Raw genomic sequence first — 13,822 nt, 5'->3', positions numbered from 1 at the left:
TATTTTGTAATGGAGGCCATGATGTGGGTACCAAAGTGGTAGGTCAGCCAGCAGTTTTGGTCTTAAACATAGAGGAGCTAAATATCACATGTGTCTGATTACATTAATTCAATTCTATCTGCTTCTCTTCTGTCCCACTCTCCAGTTTTTTAAACATTGCATGAGCTCACACACACACACACACACACACACACACACACCATGGAAAAGCACAAATAATTAAAGCTTGTAAAAACAATCTATTAATGCTGATGTAAGAGACTAAATTATGTGAGAAAAATTTGCATATCAGATTATGAAATATATAGGAATATGAACAGTTTACTGTGATTTCATTTTAGCTTTCAAATTTTATTTTTTTTTAAATCATTTTTTGGAGAGGAGGGACAGTTAATTTCCAAATCATTCATTTTAGCCCTGCGCTGTACCTTAACTCATTCACATACTGGGTGTGGTGGCACACCTGAAGGGACCATTAAAATGCCATTCCACACAATCTGGTATCCCCCTGTGTCCATATCAAGGATTTGTGTAGGGTAGGGTTGAGGTAGCAGACTCAAGACAACTCTTCTTCAATCCTTTTTAGACCAAAATAATCTCATTCAATTTTCTATAGCCAAATCTCCTGTGTTCTTACCTGAATTCTTCATGTTCTTGAGCAGATTCAAAGGTCGTTTTTGAGAAAATCTAGGTCCTGACAGATTGTGCTCCAATTTTCCAACCCAACTCTGTGGGAGAGTGGGATGGCCTTTCATCCAGATGAGAACATCCATAGGGAAGCCTTGACTTTGACAGCAGAATAGCAAATTTACTGCCTGCCAGTTAAGTATCTAAGCCATTTTGATCATACATTAATCAGCTTTAGAGAATATAGCTCTTCAGACATTTATGAGTTCAACCATGAAGTGACAGTAGCTCTGTGCTTGGCAAAAACTCAAATAGGCCGTGGGACATTCTAAAAAGAAAATTTGAGGATGTTGTAACTACACCTTTCTTGACTCTGACACTGCACTAGGTCCATCTACACAGGCATGGTTCAGGGGATTAGCCTGGGCCTATTAGAAATGCTGGCATTATGTTAACTAACTAGAATTTAAATAAAAACTTGAAACCAGACAAAAAGAAACAAAAATGCTGGCATTATATTTGCTCTTGTTTTTTTCTAGAGTATTTATAAAAAGAATCATCCATTTGAATATCATACATCTTTCTAAAAATTGCTATAGAATTTTTTGCCCATTATATTTTAAGAACTCCTTTATTTACGGAATTCCACTATTGAACTTCCTCTTAGATTTTAATATGTGGAAAAGTTAGCCCTTCCAGTTGAACATAGTTACTTCCTTCATCATACAAAGAGGAATATATAAGCCAACATGTCCTTCCTTTTCAGATACAAGAAACTCTGAGCTCATTTTTAAGTTGTTTAATCTGCTTTGAATTTTCCAAGAGATGTCTTTTTGTCCTCATATTTATTCTTTGTTGTCCCATATAATTTCTTTAAAGTATTTTCCCAAAATGCTATTTTCTCTGTAAACCCAGAACACAGGAAGAGTCTACCCTTTTTCCGAAGGCCATCTCAATTCAATCTCCCATTAGAGTAAGATTGTAAAATATTTGGCTTATAAATATCTTTATTCAAAGAACTATGTTAATAAATTAATTAAAACTAAATAGTAGTAGAAATCTTTGAATTTGAAAAGCATTGAAAGATTGGATGGTATCAGCATCATAATCAATGTGACAAATAAGGACAAGCTATAAGTTGTTGCATTGATCATTTTAAGACAATAACCTTGTTTTCTGTTTACACAGTGATATTTTTAAACTTCCCTGCAGTTACTTTGACTAAACACTGTATTCTAATGAGAATTGTTGCAGAGCTCAAGAAATAGGCTTACATAACTGGTATTTGAAATATTTGCAGTGAATTTGATTTTTCAAAAGCTTGAGATTATGATTACTTTTAGAGTGATTCTTTGAACCAGTTGACACATTACTGATTTGTCATGGAAGAGACCAAGCTTTGGAATCTGAGTGTAAAATTAAGGAGGAAACCCACTGTGACTGTAATATTTTCTTGTCGATACTTTTATTTCATCTTGACTGTTTATCAAAATATTGGTGTTATACATAAGCTTTAATTAGACAAGTTCAAATAAGGTAAACATTGCAATTCTAAGCTGACATTTTTATTTTAAATCTGTTTTTTCAATCCAGTCCCTTGCACATGTAAATATGTATGGAAAATATGGAAGACAAAATCCCAGCCCTTTTAGATTTTGTTTTTTTTTATTTTTTAAAGATTTTATTTATTTATTTGACAGAGAGACACAGCGAGAGAGGGAACACAAGCAGGGGGAGTGGGAGAGAGAGAAGCAGGCTTCCTGCAGAGCAGGGAGCCAGACGCGGGGCTTGATCCCAGGACCCTGGGATCATGACCTGAGCCAAAGGCAGACGCTTAACGACTGAGCCACCCAGGCGCCCCCCCTTTTAGATTTTAATCTTATTGTTGATAAATTAAACACCAGTGCAACTTTTTGAAAAATGAAAATCCAATCAAATGCAAGTTTTAGTGAGTATTTGATTTTTAAACATTAAGTGCCAAATATAGTTTTATTTTTTATTTTTCCTTTTATTTATATAAATCTCAACCAATAGTACTCACTATCACCACAATTATGTATGCATTGCAGCTGGGCCAGACACCAACCCTGCCCACACCGAGCTGCAGACACAGAGCTGCAACTGCATGTAGGTACAAGCAGTCCACACAGAGGGTGCCCCTTGATCATCCAGCTCTGGCAGTCAGAGGAGATTGCACTGCTGCATTCCACATGACATTTTCTACACTCCTTCAAGACTGGGAGATGTAGCTGATTTGCCTAATACATGGAAACAAACACAGAGAGTCAGGAAAAAATGAAATGACAGAAGAATATGCACCAAGTAAAAGAAAAAGAGAAAATATCAGAAAAAGACATTAATGAACTGGAGATAAGCATCTACTTGATACAGAGTTTAAGGTAATGATCATAAAGATGTTCACTGAACTCAGGTTAAGAATGGGTTAACAGTGAGATCCTCAACAAAGAGACAGAAAATATAAGAAAGTTCCAAATAGAAGTGACAAAGCTGAAGAATACAATAACTGAACTGAAAAATACACTAGAGGGATTCAACAGCAGACCGGATAAAGCCAAAGATCAGATCAATGAGCTGGAACAAAGCAATAGAACTGATGCAGAGGGGGGCACCTGGGTGGCTCAGTTAGTAGAGCATCCGACTCTTGGTTTCAGCTCAGGTCATGATCTCATGGATCATGGTATTGAGCCCTGCATGGGCTCTGCACTCAGAGGGGAGTCTGCTTGAAGATTCCCCCCGCCCCTCCCCCACTCATGTGCGCACGCACACACACACTCTCTCTCTCTAATAAATAAATAAATCTTAAAAAAAAGAAAAAAGAATTCACCCAGAGTAGTAAAAAGAAAAAAGAATTTAAAAATATGAACATAACTTAAGGGATCTCTGAGAGAACATCAAAAGGAATAACATTTGCAATCCTGGGGTGCCAGAAGGAGAAGAGAGAGAGAAAGGGCTATAAAATTTTTGAAGAAATATGGCTGAAAACTTTCCTAATCTGAGGAGGGAAACATACATACAGTTTCAGGAATCTCAGAGAGTTCCAAATAAAATGAACCTAAAGAGATTCACACTAAGACACATAATAATTAGAAGGGTAAAAGTTAAAGGGAGAATCTTAAAAGCAGCAAGAGCAAAGCAACTTACTATGTACAAGGGAAACCCCATAAGGCTATCAACAGATTTTTCAGCAGAAACTTTGCAACTCAGAAGAGAGTGGCATAACATACTCAAAAGTGCTAAAAGGAAAAAACTCCCAACCAAGAATTTTCTAGCTGGCAATGTTATCATTTAGAATTGAAGGAGAGATTAAGAGTTTTCCAGATAAGCAAAAGCTAAAGGCGTTCATTACCACTAAACTGGCCTTACAAGAAATGTTAAAGAGGCTTCTTTAAACAAAAAAGAAATGGCACTAATTAATAATAAGAAAATATAAGAAAGTAAAAATCTCACTGGAAAAGGTAAATACATAAAGATAGTGGATCAATTCCTTATAAAGCAAGTATGAAGGTTAAATGACAGAAAAAAGTAAAATAAATTTAAAACCACAATAATTAATTAAGGGATGCATAAATAAGAAGATGCAAAATGTGACATCAAAAATAAAAATGTGTGGGTGAGAGAAAAATGTACAGTTTTGGAATGTGTTCAAATTTAAGCTGCTATCCCATCGGAAAAAAACCTGAAATCTTGCCATTTGCAATGACGTGGATGGAACTAGAGGGTATTATGCTAAGCGAAATAAGTCAATCAGAGAAAGACAAGTATCATATGATCTCACTGATAATGAGGAATTCTTAATCTCAGGAAACAAACTGAGGGTTGCTGGAGTGGTGTGGGTGGGAGGGATGGGGTGGCTGGGTGATAGACATCGGGGAGGGTATGTGCTAGGGTGAGTGCTGGGAATTGTGTGATACTGTTGAATCACAGACCTGTACCTCTGAAACAAATAATACATTGTATGTTAAAAAAAAAAAAGAAGATAGTAGGAAGGGAAAAATGAAGGGGGGGAATCGGAGGGGGAGAGGAACTATGAGAGACTATGGACTCTGAGAAACAAACTGAGGGTTCTAGGGGAGGGGGTGGGGGGATGGTTTAGCCCGGTGATGGGTATTAAGGAGGGCACATATTGAATGGAGCACTGGGTGTTATAGGCAAACAATGAATCATGGAACACTACATCAAAAACTAATGATGTAATGTATAGTGACTAACATAATAAAATAAAATAAAAATTTAAGTTGCTATCAAGTCAGAACATACCATTATATACATAGGTTATATGTGAGCTTCACAGTAACTACAAAGCAAAAACTTACAGTAAATATATGAAGAAAATGAGAAAGGAACCTAAACATAACACTGAAGAAAGCCACCAAACTAAAAAGGAAGAGAGAAAAAGAAGAAAGGGACAGAGAGGAACTACAAAAACAGCCAGAAAACAATGAACAAAATAGCAATAAGTACACACCTATCAATAATTACTTTAAATGTAAATAGACTAAACTCCCCAATCAAAAGATACAGAGTGGCAGAATGGCTAAAAAAAAAAGACCCATTTATATGCTGTGTACAAGAGACTCACTTCAGATCTAAAGACATACACAGACTGAAAGTGAAGGGATGGAAAAAGACATCCCATGCAAATGGAAATGAAAAGAAAGCTGGAGTAGCAATACTCATACCAGACAAAATATCAGACTTTAAAACAAGGACTGTAATAACAGACAAGGGCATATAATCATAAAAGGTCAATCTAACAAGAAGACGTAACATTTATAAATATATATGCACCCAATACAGGGGCACCAAGATATATAAAGCAAATATTAACAGACCTGAAGGGAGAAACCAACAGCAATACAATAATAGTAGGGGACTTTCACACCCCCACTTACATCAATGGATAGATCATCCAAACAGAAAATTAATAAGGAAACATCAGCCTTAAATGACACATTAGACTAGAGGGACTTAATAGATATATGCAGAACATTCCATCCAAAAGCAACAGAATAAACATTCTTCTCAACTGCACATGGAACACTCTCCAGGATAGATCACATGTTAAGTCACAAAACAAGTCTCAATAAATTCAAGAGCATTGAAATCACATCAAGTATTTTCTGTGAGCACAATCAATTATAAGAAGAGTGGAAAAACCTCAAAAATGTTTGAGATTAAACAACATGCTGCTGGGGGCACCCAGGTGGCTCAGTCGTTAAGTGTTTGCCTTCGGCTCGGGTCATGATCCCAGGATCCTGGGATCGAGCCCCACATCGGGCTCCCTGATCTGCGGGAAGCCTGCTTCTCCCTCTCCTGCTCCCCCTGCTTGTGTTCCCTCACTCACTGTGTCTCTGTCAAATAAATAAATAAAATCTTAAAAAAAAAAAAAAAAAAAAAAAACATGCTGCTGAACAACCATTGGGTCATCAAGATAATCAAAGAAAATCAATAAAAAATACCTAGAGACAAGTGAAAACAGAAATTACATACCAAAACCTTTGGGATGATGCAGCAAAATTCTTTCTAAGAGGGAATACATAGCAATACAAGCCTACCTCAAGAAACAAGAAAAATCTCAAATAAACAATTTAACTTTACTCCTAAAGGAGCTAGAAAAAGAACAAATGAAGCCTAAAGTCAGTAGAAGGAAGGGAATAGTAAAGATTAGAATGGAAATAAATGAAATAGAGACTAGAAAAAAATTGGGGAAGATCAGTAAAACAGAGCTGGTTCTTTGAAAAGGTAAACAAAATTGACAAACCTTTAGCTATACTCACCAAGAAAAGAAAGGGAGAAGATTCTAATAAACAAAATCATAAATCAAAGAGAAGTTACAACTGACACCACAGAAATATGAAGGATCATAAGAGACTATGAACAATTATACACCAACATAGAGGACCACCTAAAAGAAACAGACAAATTCCTCAAAACATACAATCTTCCAAGACTGATTCATGAAGCAATAGAAAATCTGAATATACCAATTACTAGTAAGGAAATTGAATCAGTAATCAAAAAATTCTCAACAAACAAAAGTCCAGGACCAGAGCAGCTTCACTGGTGACTTCTATCAAACAAAGATTTAATACCTATCTTTCTCAAACTCTTCTAAATAGGGGCACCTGGATGGCTCAATCAGTTAAGCATCTGCCTTCAGCTCAGGTCATGATCCCAGGGTCCTGGGATCGAGCCCCACATTGGGATCCCAGCTCAGCAGAGAGTCTGCTTCTCCCTCTGACCCTCCCCCCTCTCATGCTTTCTCTCACTCTCTCAAATAAATAAATAAAATCTTAAAAAAAAAAAAAAAGACTCTTCTAAAAAATTGAAAAGGAGGGAACACTTCCAAACTCATTTTATCATTATTCTGATACCAAAACCTGATGACACCATAAAAAAAGAAAATTAAAGGCCTGTATCATTAATGAACATTGATGCAAAAATCCTAAACAAAATATTAGCAAACCAAATTCAATGATACATTAAAAGGGATCATCCACCATGATTAAGTGGGATTTATTCCAGGGATACAAGGATAGTTCAATACCTGCAAATCAATCCACGTGATTCACCACTTTGACAAAATGAAGGATAAAAAGTATATGATCATCTCAACAGATGCAGAAAAAGCATTTGACAACATGGATGGACCTTGAAGATATTATGCGAAGTGAAGTCAGTCAGATGGAGAAAGACAAATACCATATGATTTCACTCATGTGGAATCTAAAAACATAAAACAATGAACAAACAAAACTAAAGCAAACTCATAGATACGGAAAACAGATTGGTGTTTACCACAGGGGAACAGGGGTCAGGGGGTGGACAAAATGAGTAGAGGGGGTCAATTGTATGGTGATGGATGGTAGCTAGACTTTTAGTTGTGATCACTTTGTACTGCATACAGATGTTGAATTATAGTGTTATATACCTAAAACTTATATATAATCTTACAAACTTATATAAACTTATATAAAATATGTTTTTCTCAATTAAAAAAAAACCTCAACAAATTATTGTTCTAAATTCCCAGTTGTTCCATTTACCTGAGAATTTACTGCTAAAGCATCAGTACTTTAAAATTCATTCTAAAACTCTTTGATGAAAATTCTTGTAAAATAGATCGGACTTTTTGTATGTCCTTTTCAACCTTGGATGCAGTATACTAAATCTTATTTACCTTTTTCTGTGTGACTCAGGGCCATAAGGATCAACCTTATTTATTGTACAGTGTTGGGATACAGTGATGTTATTATAGGGTGAGGAGCCATTTGCTCCTCTATTAAATAATGTCTTTGTGCCGGCATTCAGGTTTTCTGCCTCCTCTCCTGCTCTCATTTTCTTTATTCTCAGTGTGCCTGCTGGTAATAGCTTTTTACTTCCCTCTCTTTTGGGGGTCTAATCTACTGATGGAACCCAACCAACCAACTTTCTAGAATCATCTCAAGTGAAATATAAATAGATTCCAAGGGACAATCTATGGAATTCTCCAGTGAGTGTCTAGGAATATTAGTGTGTGGGCTTTGTCACATCCTTGCTGCCTCTTAGAGGCTTGTTTTCCTCATTTTTTGGTTTGGGGCAGGGTTCCAGATGGATGAAGTGTTATAGTGCAAAAGTTCTCTGTGGAACAGAGAGAAAGGCTAAGCTAACTTTACTATTCATATTCTTTTAGTTTTGTGACTCCTTTGCAAAAAAAGTCAGATCTTTCACTTTAATTTTTTAAAAAATCACAATTCTTAACCTAAGCAATATTTTTTTCTGTTGTAAGCTTAAATCATGCCTCCAATATAATAAACAGCAAGCCTATGGATGATTCACTTCCTTTCAAAAAGGATTACAGAGAAGACAATGAATGATTAATATGAACAATCTGTCATGCCTCCAAAATAGCTATTATGCAAATAGTAAGGAAGGTTTAGTCAACCTCCATCACTTCTTTCCTCTTCATAATAATACAGATATACAGAAATATTCTTATTTGTATTCTCTCTGTGACTCAACCATGCTCTGTATCATAACACTGTCTAAACCTCAGCCCTCTTAGATGTTAGTCTTTTCTTAAGTTTCAATGAGAGCACTTTTTCACTTTTTGTTATACAACAGTGGATGGTGAGAATTTGTCATGTGTTATCAGGAGTAGCACTAAAACATGGTCTGCAATTTCCAGTGGAGTAGAGTCTCTTTAAAAGTAATACATGGTAGACATTTCACTCAAGTATAATTAAATCTTTATTTGATCATTATTTCAGTTTATAGCCAAATATGAAAATAACTCCTGTTTTTTTTTAAAAATAATTTTTAAAAATCTCTAGAACTAGTCTTCTTTAAGTGTTCATGTGTTTAAGAAATCACTTTTTAGGGGTTTATAATTAAAGCACACCCTGTTATCTGTAAAGACCAATTAAATCAGCTGCCTGGCTTAACAACCAAGATCTTCATGTTGCCACACACTGGGCACTAATTTTCTCTTGGCCTTCCCCTGAGAGGATTTTTGCAATTTTTTCCCCCTGACAAGTTTTATTGCACAGTAGGCCAGGATGCTGACTTCTTACAACACAATTTAGAGAGAAAACCTTCAATCTTTTGGCAGTATCTATTGGAAGATTTTTTAAATGCCTTTTTAAAAACAAAGCTGTACCTTTCTGAGATTAAATATATTTTTCCTAACATATGGAAATAAACTGAGTTTAGATTGGTAATCGAATGAGTGTCAATTTGAAAAGTACATTTTACCTTTCAAATTGGATTAGGCATAGATGTGAATATTTTATATGCTGTACAAACTCTGAATTGCTAAATTAGATGCCGGTGCAATTTGTTATAACTCTCAAAAATACAAGAACTCAAAACATTAACTGAATTGTTTTCTTTTAAACCTAAAAACCAGTCTTGAAACATCTGGATCTCTTGAAATTCATTTCCATTTAAATTTCCAAAGAGTTCAATAACAGTCATGTTTAGGTCGCTGTCATTCTAATCTAGAGGGGCACCTTTAGGTTGATTTATGGTTGCTTGATCAACAGAACAAGATCTTGGCCTCAAGTTTCCATGTAGTTCTCCATTTTTAAATGATTTATAACATTAAGCTTATGAACATAGGCAATTTTTACTACCTCTACTTTCTCCCCTTCGATTTCCCACTGGTTTCTTTATCTCTTAACTATCCTTTCCTGATGAGTAGTTGGATACGGATGTTAATGAAGCAAAAGTCATTGATTCAGTCCTGATAAGGATCACTCAACTTTCTTTTTGCCCCAGGCTGCCTTGCTGCCCTTATTGTGACCAACGCACTCCTGTAACTGTACCTTCAGTCACATCAGCCAATTTTTATTCAGCCCTAGACAAAGAATACTGTCCATGGTGTTGGCTCTACCTGAAAAACGGTAGGCACATTCATTTAATTCCATGTTGCAGTATAAAAGTTGAATTGTAGAGCAGGATTGTCCATTCACAGTGAGCAGCTGGAGCTTTTCCCTTGTGGGGGCTCAAGGCCCTGATTTAAGGCTACAGTAATGAATCCCAAAGTAAGGAATTCTTACTTCATTAATTTCTATCAGGAAATAATCATTGTTTTGGATCTTCTAGGAACCAAAGAGGTTGTTGTAAATGTGGATGATGATGGAGTAATTTCATTGAACTTTGAATGTGATCAGATGGTTCCAAATTCTCAGTTCAACTGGTCCAAAGATTATGTATCCACTGAGGACTCTCCACGATTAGAGGTTGAAAGCAAAGGCAACAAGTATGTACTGTTTCAATCTTAATAACGGGTTTCCTTTTCATGATAGGAAAGTGAAGTAAGCTAGTTGCTTTCTATTTCAAATACTTAGTATAAGGGGATGAAATCACAAATATTTTATATCTGGTCATGTAAAAAGTAATAACCAATGTCAGCCTTAAAAAATAACACTCCTTATAAAAATACTTTTCACGTTATTTCAGTTAAAAAGCTTTCTCATATATTATCTCATTTGTGATGTTAGAAAAGCTTTGATTGACATAAAATCAGCTTTACTGATGATTCTTGTTATTTTATGAAATTTTGTAATCTTAAAGTAATGGTGAGGATGCTTATGGGGAGAGAGCAAGGAAGAACTTGCTACTTGCTGGTTTAAGTTATGGTGAATTAAATGGGCTAGGTATAATCTCTTGTGCTTTTTTCACCACCACTTATAAGTGACATAATAACACACTGGAAAGAACTCTGTATGGGAAGCACAGGATAGATGAGTTCTAATCCCAGCTCTACCAGGGGCTGGCTCTGTGACCTGGGGCAGCTTTTAACTTCCATGGGCCTTGGATTTCTTTTTCTGTAAAATGGGAGAAAGCAAAGGAGATTAATTTTGTGATCAGTTACTTCCTTTTACATCCAAGAATCTAAGTTTTCTTTTACTTTGCCTTGCTTAGCATATTTACTACCATATTGGATTGCATTTGGTAAAGCAAAATGCTTTTAAGTATTATTTTTATTACGAAGAAGCCCAAAATATCTCAGAAATAAAGAAATAGTAATTTTGTTGGAGAATGGCAAGGACATACTGAATATAATTAAAAGACATTTTTCTGTCAGTGTGCTATAAAGTCCTTGAAGTAAAACATAAATTTGGTGGGGCACCTGGATGGCTCAGTCGGTTAAGCATCTGCCTTCGGCTCAGGTCATGATCCCAGGGTCCTGGGACTGAGTCCCACATTGGGCTCCTTGCTCAGCGGGGAGCCTGCTTCTCCCTCTGCCCCTCCCCCTGCTTGTGCTTGTGCTCTCTCTCCATCAAATAAATAAAAATAAAACCTTTAAAAATATATAAATTTGGTCAAAGAAAAGACAATCAAACTGTAAAATTTTCTTCTGATTTGTGCACTTACTAACATTTATATATTTGGCTGATCTTTGACACTGACTAGCAACATCACTCACCAAAGTTAGAAAATGCAGTGAACTAAACCATTGACCCATTCACTTATTCATTCCACAGATATTTATTAAGCACATATTATGCTGGAAGACACAAAAGGACATGAACCAGATCTTGTCCTTAACGGTACAATGACTATATAGTAGAGACGTATGGATAATAAAAGAGGCAATACCAGTGCAGTATGATAAGCTCAAAAAGGAAAGTGCAGGGGATGACATAAAGGAAGCACTTGGAGTTGCCAAAAGAAGGTTCTGCCCTGTGGGGGAAGGTATTTTTTAGGCTCCCCAGCAAAGGCAAATCAGCTAAAAATACCTTTGTTGGGGGTGGGTATTGATATGCAACATAATTTGGGGATGGGATATTTGTACCAACTCCCCACTCCTGTCATCCCACCCCCGATTCCTGGGAGGAGGTCAAGAAAGTCTTCCTAGAAACAGCTTAAATGAGCAGGTTTCAGGTCAGTAAGGGGAGATGGGAACACGTGCTCCCAGTGAAGGGAGTTTCCTGTGCAGACACCTAGAGACAACAGTAGACGTGGGCTCTTAGACCCTGCACAGCCTCCCTTCTTACAAGAGTATTCTGTTCCACAGAACGAAAATGACCTTCAAGGACCTGGGGATGGAAGACTTGGGCACTTACTCCTGCGGTGTAACAGAGACTGATGGAATAGGGTCAAGCTACTTGATCGATGAGGAAGGTAAGTTCAAAATCATTCCATTTTTTGTGGCACCTGGTGGCTCAGTCCGTTAAGCGTCTGCCTTGAGCTCAGGTCATGATCTCAGGTCCTGGGATGGAGGCCCACGTAGGGCTCCCTGCTGAGCAGGGAGTCTGCTTCTCCCTCTGCCTCTGCCTGCTGTTCCCCCTGCTTGTGCTCTCTGTCTCTGTCTAATAAATAAATAAAAATCTTTAATAAAAAAATAAAATCCATTCACAAGTCTAACGCTGCTTTGATTCAGCAGTTATCCTCTAGGATCAAGTGACTTTCGTTTTAGTTGTTCAAGTTTAATTGTTCTTTTTTTCTCCCTACAGAGCTGAAACGTTTACTAGCTCTCAGCCAAGAACACAAGTTCCCAAGTAAGTGTCCACAGTACATCCACAGAGTTTAACAGTCCTACTGGGTGGTGACTTGTGGAATAGGTCAGGCAACAACTCTCACAGGATTAAGAGAAGAAGCTCTTAAGAACACATAATGGAACATACACTGGTAGCTACAAATGTGCTTTCCAGAAGGGCTGCTTTTATCTTGGCCATTTTTCTAAAGAGATACAAATACTACACATCCCATGCTGTTACGTAGTGAAGTGTCAGGTTACACAGGTATAATAGCTGAGTAGTTAAATTCTTCACTTTTTGGCTATGTACTTTGGAATCCTATATATTATATGATACTGGATACATTAATCCACATGTTTTTTAGGCAAACCGATCTCTTCCTAAGCAATTTAATGTTAGCACTCAACAGAAGAATCATACTTCTAAAAAAAGATAATCTAAAGACATTATCTACCATTTTAAACTCCTGGAAAATGAGGTAAAGATGCCCTAGTCAGAAAAAGAATCCCTCTGAACTATCTACAAACTCTTCCATAAAGCACTTTCCACATAAAAGATTAAATTTCGCAGTTGACACCTAAGAGAGAGAAGTCTGAAATGATACTAGGAAAGTTCCACTGACCTGATACGTTCTCTTGCCATTGATATCTATTGGCCACACTAGTGGATTATCCAGAAAGTTATACCCTGGAGTTTGAGACAACAAATGGAGAGTGATAATACACACTCACTCTTTTAAAACAGGAATTTTATTTTGTTTTGTTTTGTTTTACTCTTTAGTCCCTAAAATACAACTCCTTCACCAATACAGACTTTTCAGGAACTCAGGAAACTATACCATGACTCCACATTATAGGCAAAACCCTGTATGTTTCTATATGTACATTTTTCTAGGAGGAGGGTCTGTAGCTCTCCCGAAATTCCCAGTGAAGGCTCTGACTCAAAAATAAACAGACACTGCTCTGGAACTAATCGCCTGACTTCTTTTCCATTCCCAAGGAATCTTGTTCCATCCTGAGGCTGAGTGTTAGTGACCATTGGCCTCAGTTGTTATGTTCTCAAAACCAACGTTGTTCAGCAAAGAGGCACAATGGGGTGCCTGTGGGGTGTGGGTGTAGAATACAGACTTTCTGAATTCTGGGAGAGAACCATTTCTCATCTGTATGCTTATTCACCATAAAACTAGAAAAGTAAGACTATGAGTGGTG

At 36.8% G+C, this 13,822-nt stretch overlaps 1 protein-coding gene across 2 annotated transcripts in view; it reads left to right on the top strand.

The window, feature by feature from the left end:
• Positions 1-13,822, top strand: part of MYOM1 (myomesin 1) — a 156,182-nt gene that overhangs the window by 114,671 nt on the left and 27,689 nt on the right. For both annotated transcript variants that reach the window (XM_045886981.3, XM_045886982.3), the window contains 3 exons: positions 10,234-10,390; positions 12,152-12,258; positions 12,591-12,635. In XM_045886981.3, the coding sequence (XP_045742937.1) occupies positions 10,234-10,390; positions 12,152-12,258; positions 12,591-12,635 (309 nt within the window). The remainder of the gene's footprint in view (positions 1-10,233; positions 10,391-12,151; positions 12,259-12,590; positions 12,636-13,822) is intronic.

The sequence above is a fragment of the Mirounga angustirostris genome, unplaced genomic scaffold (assembly GCF_029215605.1).
Source record: "Mirounga angustirostris isolate CCGP_5_RB_7025 unplaced genomic scaffold, mMirAng1.0.hap1 SCAF_14, whole genome shotgun sequence".
NCBI classification, from domain to species: domain Eukaryota; kingdom Metazoa; phylum Chordata; class Mammalia; order Carnivora; family Phocidae; genus Mirounga; species Mirounga angustirostris.
Note: the sequence above shows the minus strand (reverse complement) of the source record. Positions and strands in the feature narration are given on the sequence as shown.